Here is a 22030-nt window from a genome sequence, read left to right on the forward strand (position 1 = left end):
AGGTCAGCACCCCGAACTTCAAAGTATACAGGCATAATTATCAAGACAGAAACAGATCAAGTAGACAACTTTCCAAACTGTCCAGCCATTACATCCATACCAAATCAACATCTGGGTTTCAACATCTGGGTTTTTCAAAGCCGGGGGGCTCTGGACAACGGCTTCCCATAATCCATGTCAAATCACAGAACACTTCTCAAAGTGAGCCCCAAAACAAAGCCTCACACCTGGGCTTATATAACCTCCTGGCTCAGAGAATGTAACAACCTTTTGGACTCACTGGCCAATCAAAAAGTATCTATTGAAAAACAAGCCTCCCACCCCAGGCTCCAGGTGTACTTTAGCCTAGGGGCAGGGAAGATCCTTAAATTTACATTCCCATTACAGAAGGTGACACTGAAGGTCCCCCATGTCTATTCTGAAGGAATTTATCCATGTACTCAACAAGCATTTGTTAAGTAACTTCCTGGTGCCATTAACTGAGCTTTATTCTGTGGATACAAAGTCAAAAATGAAATAGTCCCTGGACTCAAAGAGTGAACATTTTTTGAAGACCCACACAGAAAATGAGAGGTAGTATGATACAGTGGAAAGAAAGCTGGGTTTGAAATCAGAAAACTTTGGGTAAATCACTTAATTGCTTGGGGCCTCATTTTCTTCATCTATAAAATTAGAAGGTTGGACTACATGACCTCTAAATTCTCTTCCAGGTATGTCTGATCCTAAAGTATCATCTCAATATCCTAGTATCATCAGCAATACATTCACAAGCCATCTCTCTAAACAGGTTGTTTCAGCAACTCGTTCAGATCATCCATTTTGATTCTCATTTGTTTTATTTTCAGAGGTGATATTTTCTAACCTTATGAATTTATGAAATTTAGAAATTCTGAGAGTGCATCCCAGTTGGAGACTACTGTCTCCTATATCCTGACCATAGATATCATTCTTGGTTGGCTGACTAGTTGTCTGTTAATGGACATTTAAAAATTTCTCAAACCCCAGCATGAAAGGCTGTCTGCCTATTTATTAAATGCTCTTTAATGAGGATGGGATAAGAAATCTTAACAGAAATCTGAGACTTGACAATGTTTTCAAAGTAAATTGGTGTTATATCTGTCCATGTGTGCATAAATACATTTGAATTGTATGCCAGTTATGGAAGTTCTTTCCTATGTAATTGTATTTAAATGTGCTAGTGTCCTAAAAGGGTAATTTAATATGACAATCATTATCTGGATTGCTTTTTTAAAAAACTAGTATTTGTCTCTTCCTATTTGCAAAGTCCATTCTTCAAGTTTCTTTTATTCACTATCAATTTACTCTATCCTATTTACCAATCCTAGTAGACCACAGACTAGAACATGTAAAACATTCAAATAAAATAAAAAGTTCTTATGTCTTTCCTGTATCTTAGTGACCATCAGTGTGAAAAATTGCCTCTATAAGGTGCCAGAAATGTCCATTTTCAGGTATTTCTCCTAAATAAAACATCCACAATACCCAGGCTCCTTCACAAAATAAATAAGGGATATAAACTTCATTGAGTGAGTTTTGTCTTCATCTACTCTTGAAATGTGTGGACAAGTTTTCCAGCAATCAAACAGCCCCAGGTGCTTCTATAATTGGCAGACTTTGTTAGAACCTGTCCATTCATTCTAATTCTGCTTGAAATTGGTCTGGAGTTGACCTTGACCACCAGAGCTATTCATTCTGATTAAGTTCTTAATCAGAATTGAAACAATCAGAAAATAAACACACACCACTCTTGGGAATAACTTTTTCTTCAGCAATTTTTAGAAAAACAAACAGCAATAATGCATAGGCAAATAAAAGGTGAGAAAAATAATGTATTTTTATAGCAATTTAAACTTTACAAAACAACCATTTACATTAGATACGTGTAAGTAGTGTTATTGTTTAAAAAATTTTTTAAATGAGACTCAGATGAAATGATTTGCTCATGGTCACACAGCTAATCAGTGTAGGATTTGGGATTAGAACTCAGACCTCCTAGCGCTCTTTTTATTTATTCCACACTGCCTTCCCCCTATCATTAGCAACACCCTTGTTGACTATCTCCAATCAGTACTTGGGTTTTCTTTGTAAAGGTGCACTCCCTTATTGCTGCTTCAAACTTCACATAACTATAATTTCTTTTTTTTTTTTAATTTTTTTAAGCAATCGGGGTTAAGTAACTTGCTCAAGGTTACACGGCCAGTTATTTCTGGGTGTGGTGCTGAGTGTCTGAGCCCGGGATTCGATCTCCAGGTCATCCCAACACTGGAGCCGGGTGCTCTTACCCGCTGAGCCACCTGGCCGCCCCTAAGCAATTGGGGTTAAGTAACTTGCTCAAGGTTACACGGCCAGGTGTTTCTGGGTGGGTGCTAAGTGTCTGAGCCCGGGATTCGATCTCCAGGTCTTCTCAACACTGAAGCCTGTGCTCTTACTTGCTGTGCTACCTGGCCGCCCCACATACCTATAATTTCATCAGGATTGGGTACTTCCTCCATCAACATAGCTCCCTAGCCCTCTTTAATTGAGTAAATGGACTTTAAAAGTTGATCTGGCCAAAATAATACATTACCCCATGGCCAACCTGGTGATGACTCTCTCCATACCTAACTAGGATACCCTTCAGATATGTATCGCATTTGTAGACCTCTACTCAAAGCTCAGTCTTTCTATCTTAATCAAACCCACCAGAACTGCTTTACCCTTCTAGATCTCAGGGTCACATCATGTCCCAACTATGTGTTTAAGTTGGTTTGGTCAAGATGCTGTTGAATGAAATATTTTAAAACACTTTGATCCCAGTTACTCTTTGTTTTCTACTTCCATTTTTTCCCCCTAGGGAGAACCTGGACCCATGGGGCTTCCAGGACTAGAAGGATTTCCAGGTGTAAAGGTGAGACTGTCATAAAGCACCTGAATTAGAAGTACTATACTGCTATTTGTCAGTCTATCATGACTTCTGTATTTATTTCCAAGGGAAACCCCTTAATTTAAAAGGACAGCAATGACACTGACAGATGGTTGTCTTTATCTGCAGTTGTAGGTTTTATGTGAAGTTAGATAAACCTGTCAGGAAGTATGACCTCAAATATGAACATATATATGTATATATAAAGAGAGAGAAAAGGATATATAAAACAAAGAAACCTATATTTATGGTGTTGTTTTACATGTGTATATACCGTGTTTCCCCGATAATAAGACACTGTCTTATTAAATTTTTTGGAAAGAAAAACACCAGAGGGCTTATTTTCAGGTGAGGGCTTATGTTGTCCTGCTTCAGCTCTCCTCCGTGGCACTGCTCTCAATGGCGCCAGCAAGCAAATCACTGGGGAAGAGCAGGATGACGCGCTCACTACTGCAGCTCTGATTGGATGCAGCTCAGAGCGCGGTGTGCATTTCATGGGGGGGGGGGGGACGGTGCATACAGAGGGTACCGTAATGTAGCATGTAGCGCAGGGGATCACCTTCATTACAGTAGCAATCTCAATAGGGCTTATTTTTGGGGGAGGGCTTATGTTAGAGGAATCTTACACAGTAAGGGGAGGGCTTATTTTCGGGATAGGTCTTATTATCGGGGAAACACGGTATTTATATATGTATGTTATACATATATGTGTATATATATTATAGAGAAAGAGTGCAAAAGCAGCATGGAATAATTTAGGGATTCTTAACTTAGGGCCTGCATGTATTTTTAAAATGTTTTATAATTATTTCTTTTATTCCCTTTGTAACCTTATCTATTTTATTTTATGCAGCTAAAAAAGTTGGTCTTATCCTTAAAATTTATCAGACTGACAAAGTGATTCATGACATAGAAAATAGAATACTGGTTATTGAAGCCAGAAAGACCTGAGTTCAAATTATGCCTCTGACACGTACCAAGCTGTGAGACTCTGGGGAAGTCACTTAACCTCTCAGTGCACTAGGCAATTCTCTAAGACTCAATGTTGCAGAGAAGGTGCTGACTTACATTGATAGAGGAAATTTTCTTATGGGAGTTCCTTGTACTAATGAAATTACAGGTCCAGACCTTATCCTTATCCCAAGATATACATATATGTACACATATACATATATAACATGTATATATGCATGTGCATGTCCATATACATACACAGCTAGGTGTCACAGTGGATAGATAATAGGATCTGGAGACAAGAAGAACTGAGTTCAAATCCATTCTCAGACTCCTACTAGCTGTGTGACCCTGAGAAAGTCACTTAACCTCTGTTTCCCTCAGTTTCCTCAACTATAAAATGAGGATAATAATAGCACCTAGCTCCTAGGCTTGTTGTGAAGATAAAATGTGATATTTGTAAAGCCCTTTCTAATCTTAAAGTACTATATCAGTGCTAGCCATGATGATGTACATGTATGATGTAGGTCTTCCTCTAGAAATCAAAATTCTTCTCTAAGAGAAACAAATAACTGGAAGTATCTTTGAAATAGTGTACTCTGAGTTCTGAGTCACATATCAGCAAGTAGAAAAGTAGAAACTTCTGCTTCCAAATTAATGGACAATAATAGAAAAATAGGGCTGGTAGGTGGCACTGTGGATAGTGTTCCAGGCCTGGATTTGGGGAGATTCCTCTTTGTGATTTCAAATCAAACACTTATCAGTTCTGACCCTGGCCACTCATTTAACCCTGTTTGCCTCAGTTTCCTCATCTGTAAATTGAGCAGGAGAAGGAAATAGTAAACTACTCCAGTATCTTTGTCAAGAAAATCCCACATGGGGCCACAGAATCAGACATGACTGAAGTGAATGAACAACAACAAAAATAGAAAAATAACTAGTTAAAAACTCTTATTATTGGGAGGTATCCTTCTGAGGAATATATAGAAACTTTGTGGACTTCGAACACATATGTAATATGCAGGCAAATATGTCATATATGCCTGCATATACATTCCATATTTATGTATACATGGAACTCCAGTTTAAACAACATCATTTATAGAATCTGATAATATTACTATATCTAAGAGAGAGAGAGAACAGAATGAGTAGCAATATCTTAAGTATCTATAGGAGAGGTTGTTTAAACCAGGGTTCCAAAGGCATATATGTACATGTATGTGTGACTATATATACATACATACACATAAATTTATATATCCACACATGTGAATGATGAAACAAGATGGTTAGAGAAATGTGACTGCTTTCATGAACTCATGTTTATTTACCATTTCCTAGATTTGTACAGATATAGGAATGAGCAGTGATGTAGGCCTTCCTGTAGAAATCAGATTTCTTCTACAGAAAGATCATGTATATGAATAAGTCCAAAAACACTGATCTCTATGTGTACTTTAGAAGACTAAAAGGAGGGGCAGCCAGGTAGCACAGTGAATAAAAGCACTGGCCCCAGAGTCGGGATAACCTGGGATCAAATCCGGGCTCAGACATTTAGCACCCACCCAGAAACACCTGGCCATGTATCCTTGAGCAAGTTACTTAATCCCAATTGCTTTAAAAAAAAAAAAAAAGGCTAAATAGATAAATTCTCACTAAATTGCAAAAGGGTTATAATTATTTTTCCATTATCACCCATTAATTTGGAAACAGTAGTTTCTACTCTTGATAACTTAAAACCAGTTGCTCAGAGTATAATATTTAACAGATATATCCAATTTTTGTTCTTCCTAGCTTTCTTTTAAAAAGATCTACATAATAACCCTAAAACAGCATTTACATAGCACCTTATAGTTTGCAAAGCACTTTATAAATATTACCACATTTTATCCCCAAAACAACCCAGAGATGTCAGTACTATTATTATCCCCATTTTACAAATGAGGAAACTGAGGATGAGAGAAATTAAGTGACTTATCTAGAGTCACACACCTGGTTTGTAGCAGAATTTAAACTCACATCTTCTGACTCCAGGTTTACTTTTCTACAACTGTGCCACCTAGCTGCCTACGTTTAATTACTAGTATACATGGCATAGTATATGATGCCTACATCACTTTTAGTCAATACTATATTCCTATGAATCCAGAAAGTGCTAAATAAACATGAGTTCGTGAAAGCAGCCAGTTCTCCATTTTCCACCCGTTCCATGTTTCTTCCTTCACTTATGAACTTGCCATTCTTTGGGCAGACACAAAGGTGTAATAGAAGGATCATTGGAGTAGGAGTCAGGAGATGTATGCCCTAGCCCCAGCTGTACTGCTAAGTAACTATGTGACTTTGGGCAAATTATTTAACCACTTTAGGCCTCAGTTTTCTCATATGTAAAATTAGGGGGTTGGATTCAGTGAGCTCTAAGATTCCTTCAAGCTCTAAAAATCCTATCATCCCACTTATTTTCACCAGCATTTCTTTCTTAGTATAGTCAGCGGCTGATGACAGTAAAAGTTACCTAGGATACCAGATGACCTCATTTTCAAATGACTCTCATGAGAACAATTGAACCACTATACTGTTAAGAATAACACAAGCGAAGTTTTCTTCCAACTGGAGAAATGCATATAGTTAGAATACCTTTAACTGTTGATATTTTCATTTCCATCCTCCATGTCTTCTGACTAATAGCAATGTCTTTTTAAGCATATAAAAATAGCATATCAATTGTTTTAATAGTTTAGCATTACCTACATCGCTCTTAGCCACTACATTTCTAATAGCCTAAACTTAGCCACAATATGTTTAGCTTTTGATTTTTAAACGTTCATATTGTAACAATAATAACTTGAATCCTTAGTTTCATTAGAGCCAATGTTTTTGTTTTTGTTTCTTTAAGTAAAAAGAAAAGACCTGGTTGGTTTTATTTGTGTTATTGTTGTTCAGAGCTGGATCTAAACTTGTGTTTTCATCAGTGTAGGTACTCCTCACAAGAAAACACACTCCACTGGTGCCCATAGGTAGCTCATCCACAACTTATAGTCTTCAAGAGTTATCTGGGGACACTAAGCCATTAAATGACTTGTATAGGATTGTAAAGCTCATATATGCCAGAAGAGGTACTTAAACATCATAATCTTCCTAGCTCTAAGACAAACCCACTGTGGGGTTCTATCTCTGGTTATGCATATTAATTATTTTTTCACACATGCTACCCCCCCAGGTACAATTTATTACACTTTAGCCAGATGCAGATTATTTTAACCAGTAATTTCATATATAAGTATAGCATTGCTCCACCACCTTCATCAAATAATTTGATTTTAGAGTTTCTCCAAAGAAGTTGCTGAAAGAATTAATCTTTTTTATTTCCTTCTGTTAGGGAGATCGAGGCCCAGCCGGCTCACCAGGAATAGCAGGAACACCGGTGAGTTAATTTTATTTCACAGGGGGGTGAAATTATTGTAAATTATAGCTCATTGGTAAACTTGTAAACTTGTGGCAAGATAATTAATGAGGAGGTTTAAGAACAAAAGAAAAATTTCCATAACAATTTACTTGCCAGGACATAATGGCAACAGTTTCTCTCTTCCACTGTAAAATTATCCCCATCAATATATTTTCAAGTTCTTCATTCAGTAAAAATTCCCCCATTTTCCAAAGAAAACTGGTTTCCAGTCAAAAGTAGTTCACAATCATAGTCATTTCACTGAAAAGTATGCTTCTGTGTTTATTACTCCAACATTCATGCCCACACTTTATCCACTTTTCCATTCCCTAATGGAATGGAAATATCATATATCATTTATCTATATCATTTCTGATCACCCTGGAGTTTATAGGATTCCGCCATTATCACCATATGGCTCTCCATTCTTTGTCTTTTTTCTTCTCTTTCATTCATTTTCTATTTTGTACATTAATGTGCTCTCTCTTTTCCACGTTCATTCTATTGAACTTCAAAAGCTCTAGAAGGCCACTGATGATAAGCAATGTATAAGTACACAAGTGTAATTTACAAATGCAAATTAGGCTTTTCTCTTCTTTATTTTATCTCCTAGTCCCTAGTTATACTCCTCGGCACTCTAGAGACCATATCTTGTAGCCCCGTTGTTCATGCGCTTCAACTTCCTTGCAGAAAGCCATAACCCGCCTTAGGTTTCACTTAGCCCAGTTTTATTAGCTGAGCTTTATTACTGTTAATGTTTCCTCATAAATTAGTCCTTCAATCCTCTCAATCATTTTTGTTGCTCATTGGTGTCAGATATTTTAATCTATTCAAGGTCTCCTCAAATGAATAGAAAGTACAGCATGAAAGGTTGGAATCATTTAGCAGAACCCTGGAGATCATTCTTGTCTTCATTCAGGTTGCTCTAATTAAAATTTTGTGGTCACGCTTCATGAATAGAGGACCATTTATCCTTTTGCTAGGTGCCCCTGCAGAGTAAGTTCATGATAACTTCACAGAAGAGTCATTGGGAACATAGCACTTCAGGCAGCTGTGCAGATACAGAGAGAAAGACAGCAGTCTCCTAGGTAGGACCTATGGAGCTACCCATAAGATATCAAGAGGATCAGAAAACATATTTGATCTGACTCTATTGTGGAGTCTGCTAGGTCACAACATTTGTTTAAATTGTTTTATACTATGGCAAGAGAGGGAGCATGAGATAGTGGAGACAGGGCTGGTCTTAAAGTCAAAAAGAACTAATTTCAAGCCCTGCTTTGGACACATCCTGGTAGTATGACCTTGGACAAGTCACTTAACCTCTCTGTGTTCCAGGTAACACTATATCTATGCAACTGTAGATTGCAAAGCAGGTACTGCTTTGCATTGTTAGAGGAAGGTTCCTTATTGGAAATTATTTTTTTATTTTTTTATTTTTTTTTTTTGCTTTTTGGAGGGCAATTTTGAGTTGTTACTTGCCCAAGGTCACACGGCTAGTTTTTGTGTTAAGTGTCTGAGGCCGCATTTGAACTCAGGTCCTCCTGACTCCAGGGTTGGTGCTCTATTGGCCACTTAGCCACCCCATTGGAAATTCTTTATGCCAGTGAAATCACAGTTCTGGTACAACTAAAATAAAATAAAAGCTTAGAAATAGGTAGACAAATTGTGATAACATGATGAGGCTGATTTTCTTAATAAACATGTCAGTTCAATTAGAGATAGAGAGAAAATGTTGAGTGTGAGACATTGTGCTAGAGACCAGAGAGACTCCAAAGAATAACAGTCCCTACCCACTTGCCATTTATTTATTTAATGGAGCCTAACATTTATTAGTATGTATACATCAAATAGGAATTCTGCTTCAGAGTAGATACTTCCAAGGTTATATGACCTTGATCCATCCAAACTGCCATTGATCAGGACATTTTTGACACTCCCTTTTGGAAGTGCCATAAAAGCAAGCTTATAAGTCATACAAGAAAAGTAACCTCATTATTTTTTCCCCTTTGGCCAGAAACATACTTACACAGCTTATTATTCTCCTAAATTGACTCTTCATAAGGGTGGCTATAATGAACCTAATGGGCTTCACAGGCAGTTCCAAGAGAGCAATTCTGAACAGGTTTGGAGCAAATGGTAGATTCATTGGAAATGCTTCTAAGGTGACTACTTTGAGGACAGCTAGGTGGTGCCATAGTGCATAGCACACTGGGCTACAAATCAGGAAAACTCATCTTCCTCAGTTAAACTCAATTCAGACACTAGCTGTGTGACCCTGGACAAGTCGCTTAATCTCATTTGCCCCAGTTTCTTCATCTGTAAAGTGATCTAGAAAAGAAAATGGAAAACCACCCCAGTGTCTTTGCCAAGAAAAACCCAAATAGGATCAGGAAGAGTCAGACCCAACTAAAAACAACTGAACAAATGACTATTTTGAAGGAAGACAAAAGGAGGGATGAATTCTAATATACTTATATAAAATTCAGTCTCATTGTCTTTTAAACAGGTTCACCACCAATCTTTTGGGATCCATAACCTCAGAGCCCCATAGCTAGCATTTATATCTAGCATTGAAATAGCACTTTAAGGACTACAAAGCACTTTTTAAATGTCATCTCATTTTATTCTCACAATAACCATGGGAATTAGGTGATATTATTATTGTTTCTATTTTACAAGTGAGGAAACAGAGGCTCAGACAGATTAAATAACTTACCCAGGGTCACATACCTAGGAAGTATCTGAGATCTAATTTGAACCTTTCTTCCTCACTCCAGTTCCAACACTATCCAGTCATACCACTGTAGCAGCAAGCACCCCAAGCGCGTCCTCAGGGTTTGCTGCTCATACAGGTTCTTGGATCTGCTTTGTTAAAGGAAAGCAACTCAAAATGGGTTAACAAGCTTACTTTAATCAGTCAGACATATATCGTTTACCTTGTTCAGGGGAAATGGTCAGCACCCCGAACTTCAAAGTATACAGGCAGAATTATCAAGACAGAAACAGATGAAGTAGACAGCTTTCCAAACTGTCCAGCCATTACATCCATACCCAGTCAACATCTGGGTTTCCACATCTGGGTTTTTCAAAGCCGGGGGACTCTCAACAACACCTTCCCAGAATTCAGATCAAATCACAGAACACTTCTCAAAGTGAGTCCCCAAAACAAAGCTACACATCAGGGCTTATATAGCCTTCTCCTGGCTCAGAGAATGTAACAACCTTGTTGACTCACTGGCCAATCAAGAAGTATCTACTGAAAAACAAGCCTCCCACCCCAGGCTTCAGGTGCACTTTAGCCTAGGGGCAGGGAAGATCTTCAAAATTTGCATTCCCATTACAACCACCTAGCTGCCTGAAATACTCAGATGGCAATCCTATAGGCAAATGTCCTTCTTTTTTTTTTTAAAAAAGCAATCAGGGTTAAGTAACTTGCTCAAGGTTACATGGCCAGTTATTTCTGGGTGTGGTGCTAAGTATCTGAGCCCAGATTCGATCCCAGGCCATCCCGACACTGGGGCCGGTGCTCTTACTCACTGCGCCACCAAGTAACTTGCTCAAGGTTACACGGCCAGGTGTTTCTGGGTGGGTGCTAAGTGTCTGAGCCCGGATTTGATCCAGGTCATCCCAACTCTGGGGCCAGTGCTCTTACTCACTGTGCTACCTGGCTGCCCCTAAATGTCCTTCTTAAATATATAATGAAGAGTGTCTTTCTGTCATAATGAATGTAATATTTCACTTTAATTCCTTTCCCAGGGAAAGTCAGGAGCTCCAGGCCCTCCAGGAGTGCCAGGAGAACCAGTGAGTGCCTCTTTAGCATCTAAACTCTGTTCAATACATATGTTTTGAAGTCAACAGTTATTCATATACATATGCATGTGCCTCTGTACGTGTGTCTTTAAGGGTGAAAGAGGACCTGTTGGAGATATTGGCTTCCCCGGGCCTGAAGGACCTGCAGGAAAACCAGTAAGTTTTAAATTTTGTTTTGTTTATCAATTTCTAGTAGGGTCAGGAAAATGATGTGATTCTCAGGAGAATTAAGGTTGAATAAGAAAACCATCAAGAAAATTATTCCAGATTCAGCAAAGGGAACCTTTCATTTGCTGATTCAGCCCTGAGTAAGTCCATTCATCATGAGTTATTGACTTTGTTGCCAGAAATGGTGTTGGAATGGGTCCAGTTTTATCAATATGTGCTAAGGAATTAGTGATGCTTCCCTAATTCTCAGACATTCTTAGGAGTTTGGGTGGGGAATGTTTTGCCACATTATCAAATATAGGTAGATGGGAGCCTTGTAGACATCCCATTTTGATCTTAGGCAAAAAGCTTAAGTGTCAATTAGTTTTTTTCATCGTTCTACTTCTCTTTTTTATCACTGTTAGACAACCTAAGCTTGATAGTGGAAAGCAAATTAGACTCAGAGGCAGGAAGACCTGTTTTTGAATCCTACCTTATATACCAGCTACATGACCTTGGACAACCAATTTCCTTTTCCCAATCTCAGTTTTTAGAATCAAATGAAATAACATATGTAAAGTGCTTTGCAAATCTTAAAGCACAGTATAAATAAGTACTATCATTATTATTATTATACTTATTATAAGTATTATCATTATTATAATATAATATTATTATATTATTGTCTTTCTGCATAAATCACTAGTTCAACATGTATTGCTTCATTGTATGTTGAAGGAGTCTGTGATTACTAGCATATAGCATCAAGATTACATTATAACAAACATCTCTACTGAGGCAAGTATTTTCTTTAAGAAAAAAATTATAATATCCTCCAATTGGAAATGAGAGTTGGAAAGAGAGAAAGATGGGAGAAAATAATTTTATATGACTGTAGACTTAGAACTACATAAGTAGTTGCCTTCCTGTCTTTCCAATATTCGTAAACTTCATTCCCCTTCATTTAATCCATGATCCAGACACATTGATCTACTTACATAGACCTAAAATACAATACTCCATTACCCTTTTCTGTGTCTTTGTACTGGCTGTCCATCATGCCAGGAATATGCTGTGTCTTCACCTTTATTCTTGATTTACCTGGCTTCCTTTAAAACTCAATTCAAGTCGTTGCATTGGTCAGAGTTCTTAAGTTTTTTTGGATCTGTTTGTTTTTACATTGCTATTGTTATACTATGACTTGCTTTCCTAGTTTTGCAGTTCGCTTCACTCTGTATCAGTTCATACAAGTCTTCCCAGGTTTCTCTAAAACTATCGCCTTTTTTGTTTCTTATGGTACAATAGTATTCCATTATATTCATATACAGTAATTTGTTCAAGTCCCACCTTCTGCAAGGGACAGGTCCCTATCCTCTCAGCTACTAGTATTTTCCCTCTCTCAAATTACTTTCTGTCTACTATATACCTTAAGTATACTTAGTTATTTACACGTTATTCTGTGTTACATCTTGCATTCCATTAGACTATAAGCTCCTTGAGTGCAGGAACTGTTTTGTCTTTCTTTGCATCACGGTGCTTGGCACATAAAAAGAACTTAATAAATACTTGACTGCTTTACTGGCTAGAACTCAAAGTGACTTTTGAAGCCATTGAGAGCAACACCCTCATTTTACAAGTGAGAAAACTGAGGTACAGAAAGGTTAAGTCTTTAGACATCATCAACTCATAACACGATAGAATGTCAGAACCGAGAAGAACTTTAGCCAGACTCAAGCTAGTTAGCTCCGTTGTAGAGCAACAAACTAATAACCAAAGGCTATAAATTCAATCCCCCATGGGCCACTTACTTTTGCTCTGTTTCATAACCACAGAGTACATCCTTTACTCCTGTCAGCCATCTAGAGAATGAATGCCTATAGTTCTCAATAGAAATTGGGCAAGATAATATGAATCAATCTGTGCAAATCTATCCCCTTCACTAGAAAAACAACCCAAAGCAAAATTGCCCTATAGGCAGTAGGTTAAGAGCAGGGGTCCCAGGATTTCCTCTTTAACATGATGTTTTGCAAATAGTAGGCACTTAATAAATGTTTGCAGGAAAGAAGGAAGATAGTATGCCGATGATCTTCAGTGAGCTACAGAAGATCTTTTAGGCCCTGTAGTATTCCTGAAAACACTGAATTAAATTTTTACGCTAGATTTATCTTCTTTTCTCCAAGTGACAGAGTTGGCTCCTCTCACATCCTCTCCTTAATCAGCTTTATCTTCTTTGCCTGTGTTTCTGATGTAATAAATTCTGTGAACCTTATATTTCAAGTAACATGTTCTTATTTAAAGTACTCACCATCATTCCCAGGATGTTTCTGAGAGGTTAGGAGACTTTGGTTGGCTTATCAACCGTGACAGATTTTAGTGTAATTTACAGCAGTGAAAACACACAGTTGTCTGCACTTCCATCCTCATAGAATCCATCCTGGCACAATTCAGGTCTCTTAGGTTTTTCAGAGGAGCATGTCCATGCGATTGCCTGCTGGCTAAGAAATCATTTTCCTTACCTTGATCTCTCCCTCTTCAAATCAAATCTCAAAAACACATCTGCAGTTAGGACTCTAGGTATTTGACTTGACCCCAAGTGCTTTTGCCTCTCACATCTTCCAGACAATAGTTCTCTCAATCTCATAAATCTACCAGTAGGGCTCTGCTTTATTGTCACCTCAGGAATAGCCCTGCAAAGTTCAGGAGACTCCACAATTTCTAATAAAAAAGCACTTATTTAGTACTCTCAATGACAGTGATTAAGGGTTCTCTCCTACTTCCTTCACCATGTGCCTACTGAGAGACACGAAGCCATCTTTTGATTGGCAGGTAATTTCATGCTAGGAATTTATTCCAACCATACAGTGAAACTTGTTTCGAGTTTCAATTGAAGGCATTTAATGAGAGTTGCTCAGCACAGGAATATATTAGAGGATAGTGGTGCTTTGACTCATATTACCATGAAAATCCACCATAGCAACTAACCTGGGGGCATCCAGATTTTACAGGGAGTCTTATGCACTGGGATCTATAACTAGTAAGTAATAAGAATAGCTAATGTTTTTATTATACATACATACATAAGTATATTGGGTGAATTTATAATATACATATATATATATAGTTTACAAAGCACTTGACATAGATTATGACATCTCATCCTCACAACCAACCTGTGAGGTATGTAACAAATTATTATTGTCCCCATTTCACAGATGAAGAAACTGGGCCCAAAGAGGTGATGGAATTTATTCAAAGTTATACAACTAGCAAGTAATGAACCCTGGCCTCTTGTCCCAAAGGCCAGGGCTCTCTCTACCATACCATACTGCATCATCAGTATGATCTAGGATCTAATAAACAGGGTCATAAATCAATTCCCTTAAGTGCAACTCATCTATTGGACCATTTCCCTGCCTATGCTTTCTTTTCCTTTCCCTATATACCCAGATGCAGGTAACAATTATTTCTCTCTTTTTACAGGGAATAAATGGAAAAGATGGATCACCAGGTCCTCAGGTATGACAACTACATTTAAAAACAGATTTATAGTCACCTGCAAAAGCTCTAACACTATTGAGACTGGTCAGATGGTCATATGAAGGATCTTGGCAAATATGTGTCCCAATTATGATTTTTTTCAGGGTCCAGTGGGCAAGCCTGGAGATAGAGGACCCAAAGGAGAACGTGTATGTATATAACCATTGTCATCATTTGAGTCAATCTACTATAATCGGGCCTATCTTTGCTGTGTTATTACAGAATGGGTATATAAGTATAGTTACTTGTCCTAAAAACCCCATAATTTTAGGTGAATGAGGATATAGGGAGAGAACAGGACCCCAAGGCAAATGATGTACTGAGAAGCATGCAAGAGACCCTACCACAGTAAGCTACATTGCCAGTGTTTCATGTCTGCCAGCAATAGATATTTCAGTCACAGTGCTTATGTAATGAAAGTATATATATATATATAACTGTTTAGTCTTCACCTCCATCCCCAGCAAAGAATCTCTCACTACATCTACCATGCTCCCATTGCTTACTAGCTTCATGTGATGGTCATTTAAATTCAGCAAGCATTAAGTAAGTGCTTACTCTATTCAAGGTATACAGAGCTAGATATGATGCATCCCTGCTTTCAAAAGCAGTTTGTAATCTAATGCAAAGTATTGGAGAAAAGGCATATTCATAAATAACTGATAACAGTTAGACATGGTAAGGGTGATGATGAGATCTAGGCAAAGTGCTATGGATAATTTAAGGAATGAAATCTCACCTCAAGATGAGGTAAGGGAAAAAGAATGAATGACTTCATGAAGGATGTAGTGCCTGAATTTGACCATGACTGTGAAGAGGGTAAGGAATTTCAATAAACATTAGGAGAACCCTTTCATGGCAAGGATAATGATATAAACATAAGTAGAGAAACAAGAGAAGACAGGATGAGAAAGATAGATAGGATTAGAGGATGGTGACTATTCCAATTTGATTAGACTACAGAACGCATGAAGGAGAATGGTGTAAAATCAGGCCAGAAAGATGGGTTGAAACCAAATTTGGAGGCCTTTTGAGTGCTTGGATCATAGTTTATATTTTATTGGCAGGCACAGAGAAGACACTACATTTTTTTTTAATTAAAAGAAAGATGTGATCAGAGCAGTGCATTTGGAAGACCATTTGGGTAGTAATGTAAAGGATGGATTGATTGTAAAAGGGATAAACTAGAGTCAGGAAGACCAATTAAATGGATATATTCTCTAAGTGAGAAAAGAGAAGAGTATTTGTCATGGAAAGAGAAAGCAGGGGATTAATATCAGGAATCTTGTGAAATCAGAAATGAGAAAATTGACCAACTGATCATATTAAAGGTCGAGGGAGAGAGGAGAATACAAGACTACTCTGAAGTTGTTGATTTTAATTTGGGTCTACATCTGTAATTTCATTAGTGAAAGAAATTCAGTCTGTGAAACTCCTTCAGATAATACAGATCTCAACTCACCTGCAGCCTAAAGTCTTAGATACTTGGTGTTGATATCCATAGATATGATTTTTGAGTCCATATGAGTATATGAGTTGACCAAAGTAAACAATGTAGAGAGTGACAAACCATCAGACAAGGATAGGGCTTGAAGGAATATAAGGAGGCTAAGTAGCCAGCTAAGAAGACCAAAAAATAAGTGGTCAGAAAGGAAGGAAGAATATAGAATCATGGAAGATGATAGACGAGAGGTATCAAGGGGATCAAGAGAGAGCATCAAGAAAGGAAACAGTGATGACCAACTGTTAAATGTTGAGGTGATATAAACACTTGGGCAAAAGAGAAAAGTCCATTAAGTTTGGCAATATGGTGGCCCTAGGTGACCTTAGGGAGAATTGTTCCAGTAGATGGTGGGGAAGGAAGTCATATTACAGAGGGATGAGGAATGATTGACTAGTAAGGAAGTAAAGAAAACAAATAGAGACTCTTCTTTCTAGAAGTTTTACATTGAAAAACAAGAGATAGGATGATGGGTTTGAAAAAAATGTCAGGGTCAAGGAAAATGGTTTGTTTTAAGAGAACCCTACTTCCACAAAGTCCTATTTTATGCCTCACGATGGCATGAAGATGGCTCTATGTCAGTGAAGTGCAAGTTCATGCTGGTCCCAGAGTGGACTCAAGGGAAAGGCTGAGTCTGAAGTCTGAGGACCAACCCAGATAAGTATGGTTCTAACCATTATAATGGTCACTATATGAAGAATTATTTGGCCATTGCAGTCAAAGAAACAAAGAAAAATTAAATTTTCAAACCCATGTGACTTCCTTCTACTTCCTAAGTGAATAGTGAGGAGAAAAATCAAATCATCCACACACCTTAACAGTAGATTCTGTAAATATGAGACCTTTGAACAATGACAAACTGACATAGTAATCTTCAATAATAAATTTTTAAGCATTTATATAGTACCTACTAGTGCCAGACATTATGCTAAGTGTTTTACAAATATTATCTTATTTGATTCTAGCAACAACCCTGGGAGGTAGGTGCTTTTATTATCCCCATTTTAAAGTTGGGAAAACTGAGGCTTAAGAGAGCTTAAGTGACTTGCCCAAGGTCACACAGCTAGCAAGTATCTGAGGCTAGATTTGAATTCAGATCTTCCTGACTCCAGACCCAGCACTTTGTCCACTGTTAAAGCTTAATAAATGCTTTAGCTAATCTAACCCGGTACAAAAGCAACAAGAAACATTATTTCAGTGACATTTGATCATCTCCTCTTATAAGGCTCACAATAAGTATATGCAAAAAAAGCAGTTTTAGTTGGTGCATCAACATCTAGGGAGAACTGTGATCCTCCTAATAAAGTCAAAATAAATGCTGACACTCAGAAACTCCAGAATAAAGGTGGGTTGGCACTGGGAAAGGCAAACTGTATATTGGAAAATACATCTCAGGTTTGAGAAATTAGAAGCCAAAGACTTGTGTAGCCCCTTATCAGCTGACCTAAATGACTCCTTTACAACAATTATGTGCTTCATTTGTAAAGTACTCTGAAGTTTCCCACATATATATATATAAAAACAATATATTTTAGAAGAGAATCAGAAGGACCTGGACATGGCAAACTACGAATAATTTGACAAAAAATTAAAATGACATCCACTGCCATATAGGAAATGACTGATTACTTGTATTAGAATCATATAAATCACATAAAAAGCTGTGTGAAGTCAAACTATCCACTAGTTACAATAAAGGTTAAAATGAACATTAGATTAGACAACCAAGCAGTCAAAATGTATGTATTAAGTTCTTATTATGTGATAGAAACTGTGCTAAGCAAAACTAGCACCTACCCAGGAGGAACTAGATTAGAAGAAAGGATAAAGATGAGACCATTTGCTAACCTAAAGGAGTCACCATAATGAGAAGGCAGAAAGAACCCAAAAAATGCCAGATAGTTGTTCTTTTTGACGAGTGGTAAAACATGGTAGCCAAGGGCAATACCAGAGTAGAGTAAAAAATCATTTGTAAAAAAATATAGGAAAACATGGCATAAATTTAAGTTCAGTGTAGCCTTATAAAACAGAATATAAGCAGTAGGAGCAAAAACAAGTTTACAGAAGACTTGGAATGAGACAGAACCCAACCACATCATCCCAAAAGCATTTTAAATGAAACTAGTGAGAGGCTACCAAATGATGGAATCCTTCCATGTTTCGATAGATCTGTAATCTTATCATTGTGGGCAAACGCTCCAATAGTGCAAATAGCCACCAATACATATCCTTTCATCCCGTCCAAATCACGTCCTCCTGCAAATCCTCCGCAAGAGGGTCATTTAACAAGTGCTAGTGGTCTTCCTCGAGATATCTTGACATTGCCTGACCACAAATTGAGTACATGGGTTATCCATCTTTTATCCCCTCTTCTTACAATGTAACTGGCCCCTTATCTTCTTCAGGTAATACATCTAATGTTTTTACACTGTTTTTAGTATACAGTCCTTTTGTCATATGCTGTAGCTGATTCATAACCCATTATGCATTTCTGTACTGCTCCTGGGATTACATGCAGTTTTAATTCTTCAAAAACAGAAGCAGTTCATGATTTGTAGCCATATTGCATCATAGGAAGATTATTGATATTAAAAATGTGAGTCTTTATTTCATGGAGTCTTCAAAATTTTTCATTATTTCATTAGAGTCTTCAAAATCACTGTGCAACTTTCAAAGGGCAGTCTAATATACTCTCTTTTTCCTATTCACTTCTGGGTTCAGTACATTGTAAAATTTGAAGTATCTGTCTAAAGTATACATACCAACATCTATCTAAATTATATATAAGTAACTCTGTGGGCTGACCATTCAACTGAATATATAGTCTGAGCAAAATGCATTCTTCATTCATTTGGTGGATATGTGGATGACAAAGCCAGACTCTTTGGAATGATTGTGTCATTTAGGAGGCTCTGCAGTATAACAGAACATAATACAATCAGCATTCATTCATAACTGGGAGTATTTAGAGGACTTCACTATCTATAAGGAATCTCCCTTCTATTTAGACTCTGCTGGACTATTGGACAGAAAAAATATCATTGGCAATTATGTGCCTTCCTGTTTTATGCCTCATCCAAGTTTAATGAGAGTCATCATAATTGATTCAGTTGGTATACTTTTCATGGAATGTTGCATGGTTTTAAGATATTTAGAGGAGACATTTGGTTAAAAGAGAGTCCTTGGTGACCTTCAGTACTAGGGAATCAGAAGTATGCTATTATATTATATTCTCTATACTTTCCAATGACATTTATTGTTGTAAAGATGTAAATATAGAACATTATTTGCAAAAAAACAAGCTTATTATATTCTCTCACTGTCAGCAAGGATTTCTGTTATACAATGTATAGATTATTGTAATAAAGATTTTGTGAAGACTGGAAAGTTGGTCTATTAGTCAGTAATTACCAGTATTTCCTTGATTGTTTTTCTTCAGAGGCAGCTAGTTAGCACAGTGGATAAAATGCTAGACCCGGAGCCAGGAAGACTTGATTTGAAATATGGCTCAAACACTTACTATGTGACCCAGAGAAAGTCATTTAATCTCTATTTGCCTCAGTTCCCTCATCTGTAAAATGGGGATAATAATAGCACCTACCTCCCAGAGTTGTTGTGAGGATCAAATGTGATAATAATTGTAAAGCACTTAGCACAGTGCCTGACACATAGGAAGTGCAATTATAAATGCCAACTATTTACTATAATAACTTTTTCTCCAAGGATTTGGTGTCTTCCTCTCTTTTGGCGTAGTACAGTAAAAAGAGTAATGAATTTGCAATTAGAGGACCTGTCCCCAGTCCTAGTTCTACTCTTCACTACCTGCATGACCTTGGGCAACTTGTTTAACCTGTTTTCTCATCTCATTTGAACTAAATTACCTCAAGTTGTGGGTAAGCCAAAGAGTAATGGAGAAATGTATCTGGGCTGCAATTGAACTGTAACACATTTCCAATTATGGCTTAAATGAAAGAATTTCCCTAAGAGCTAGCTATCTCCAAGAAAACTTATGGGCAATAAATAAGTGGATTGGTACTGCTACAAGAGAAAGGGATTACAGATGGACAATCCAAGTGTTATCCTTGTAGCCATTCTCCTAGAATAGAATGATCCATAAGCACCTCAAATTCAACATGTCTAAAATGGAACTCTGTTTTCTCCACTTGTTCAAACCTCCCTGTATAGGGAGCCATCATCCTATTAGCCAGATTTACAAAATTAATATTGACAAAAAAATTTACAAAGACAATTAAAAAATTACCCCAAACTTCTTCCTAAAACTTCCATACCAGTTAAAGTTACATAGCATAAATTCATAATGATCCTAATTAGCAAATTTAGGATTTCTCCCCAAGAAATGCCTGCCATGAAGTAGAAATAGGAACAGAGGAGGCGGATGATAGGAGTTGTTCAAAGTTGAGAATAAACAGGAAAAGAATAGTGTCGAGTCAAGGAGATAAGGGATCAATGGTTAGAAGAGAAAGTATTGGAAAGAATTGACTGAGCTTACATACTACACCAAAAGAGGGTCAAGACTGGGCTGAGAAGAGAGTAAAACCAGAACAAGAATGATAACCTTAGAAGAAGAGGAAAGACATAAGGGATTAAACATCATCATGATGTTCACATTTACGTAGTGACATAAGCTTTAGAAAGTTCCTGTTTCACAACTCTGTGAGGTAAGTAGCACAAGTATTATTAGCCCTATTTTGCAGGTGTAAAAAAAAGGTTCAGAAATGTTCAATGATTTATTCTTAGTCTCGGAGCTTCCAAGTGTCAGAACCAAGACATATTCATGATGCCTGACTCCAAGCCTCCACTTTCAAGTAAACTGCAATTTTAGAAAGAGTAGTGTTACGAACCTGGTAAAATTCCATTTTCCTCTGAATTCTCTCCTTAAATCCAGTACTGTGTTTCCAGTACTATCTGCTGGACATCACCACCTGAGTGGCTCACTATAAGCCCAAACTCAACTTCAAAACTGTATTCATTATCTTCTTCCCAAAATCTGCATCTTCTGAGAGTTATTTCTGTGGATAATACTTCACTCTCCCAGGCACCTAGACTCAAAACCTTGGAAACATCTTTGCCACTCCCTCATCTTTTACATAGAATTAATCACTGAGTTCTGTTGATTTGACCTTCATATCTCTCACATGTATCTCCTTTCCCCCTCCCCTTATCAACACACTGCTTCAGATCCTCATTACCTTTCCTTCAACCTATTTTAATAGCCTCCTAACTAGGCTCTCTGATTCACATCTCTCCCCTTTCTAATTCATCATTCTTATAGCTTATAAAAGAATCTTCCTGGTACACAAATGACCACATAACTTTCATGGTCAGGTACCTTCAGTGACTTCCTGTTGCTTAAAGGATAAATTACAAATTCCTTAAGACCATCCAGAGTCTTACTCCAGCTCATCTTTCTCGCTTATTCTATGTACTCCATATTTCAGCTAAACCGAACTGCCCTCTGGTCCTGAGGTCTGCCAGCCACCTCCCAACTTTCCATTTGTGTAGTGTGTTGTCTTTTTTGACATACAGTAAATGCACGTTTTCCTTCAGTATGGCATAGTGGATGGCATCCAGAACTTGAAGCCAGGGAGATCTGAGTTCGTGTTTCTAACATTTCCTAGTTGTACAACCATAGGAAGATCACGACCTCTTTGAACCTCAGCTTCCTCATTTGTTTAAATTAAAAGTAAATACT

The 22030-nt window shown here is 37.5% G+C and overlaps 1 protein-coding gene across 1 annotated transcript in view; it reads left to right on the top strand.

Annotated features, from left to right (window-relative positions):
* The window catches only part of COL19A1 (collagen type XIX alpha 1 chain), a 426484-nt gene that overhangs the window by 373026 nt on the left and 31428 nt on the right, over positions 1-22030 (top strand). Inside the window, exons 42-47 of the mRNA XM_069070725.1 lie at positions 2855-2908; positions 7257-7301; positions 11079-11123; positions 11226-11288; positions 14760-14795; positions 14921-14965. Of these exons, the coding sequence (XP_068926826.1) occupies positions 2855-2908; positions 7257-7301; positions 11079-11123; positions 11226-11288; positions 14760-14795; positions 14921-14965 (288 nt within the window). The remainder of the gene's footprint in view (positions 1-2854; positions 2909-7256; positions 7302-11078; positions 11124-11225; positions 11289-14759; positions 14796-14920; positions 14966-22030) is intronic.

The sequence above is a fragment of the Petaurus breviceps genome, unplaced genomic scaffold (assembly GCF_028583685.1).
Source record: "Petaurus breviceps papuanus isolate PSGF00001 unplaced genomic scaffold, PetGlider_PUasm1.0 90822, whole genome shotgun sequence".
Classification (NCBI taxonomy): domain Eukaryota; kingdom Metazoa; phylum Chordata; class Mammalia; order Diprotodontia; family Petauridae; genus Petaurus; species Petaurus breviceps.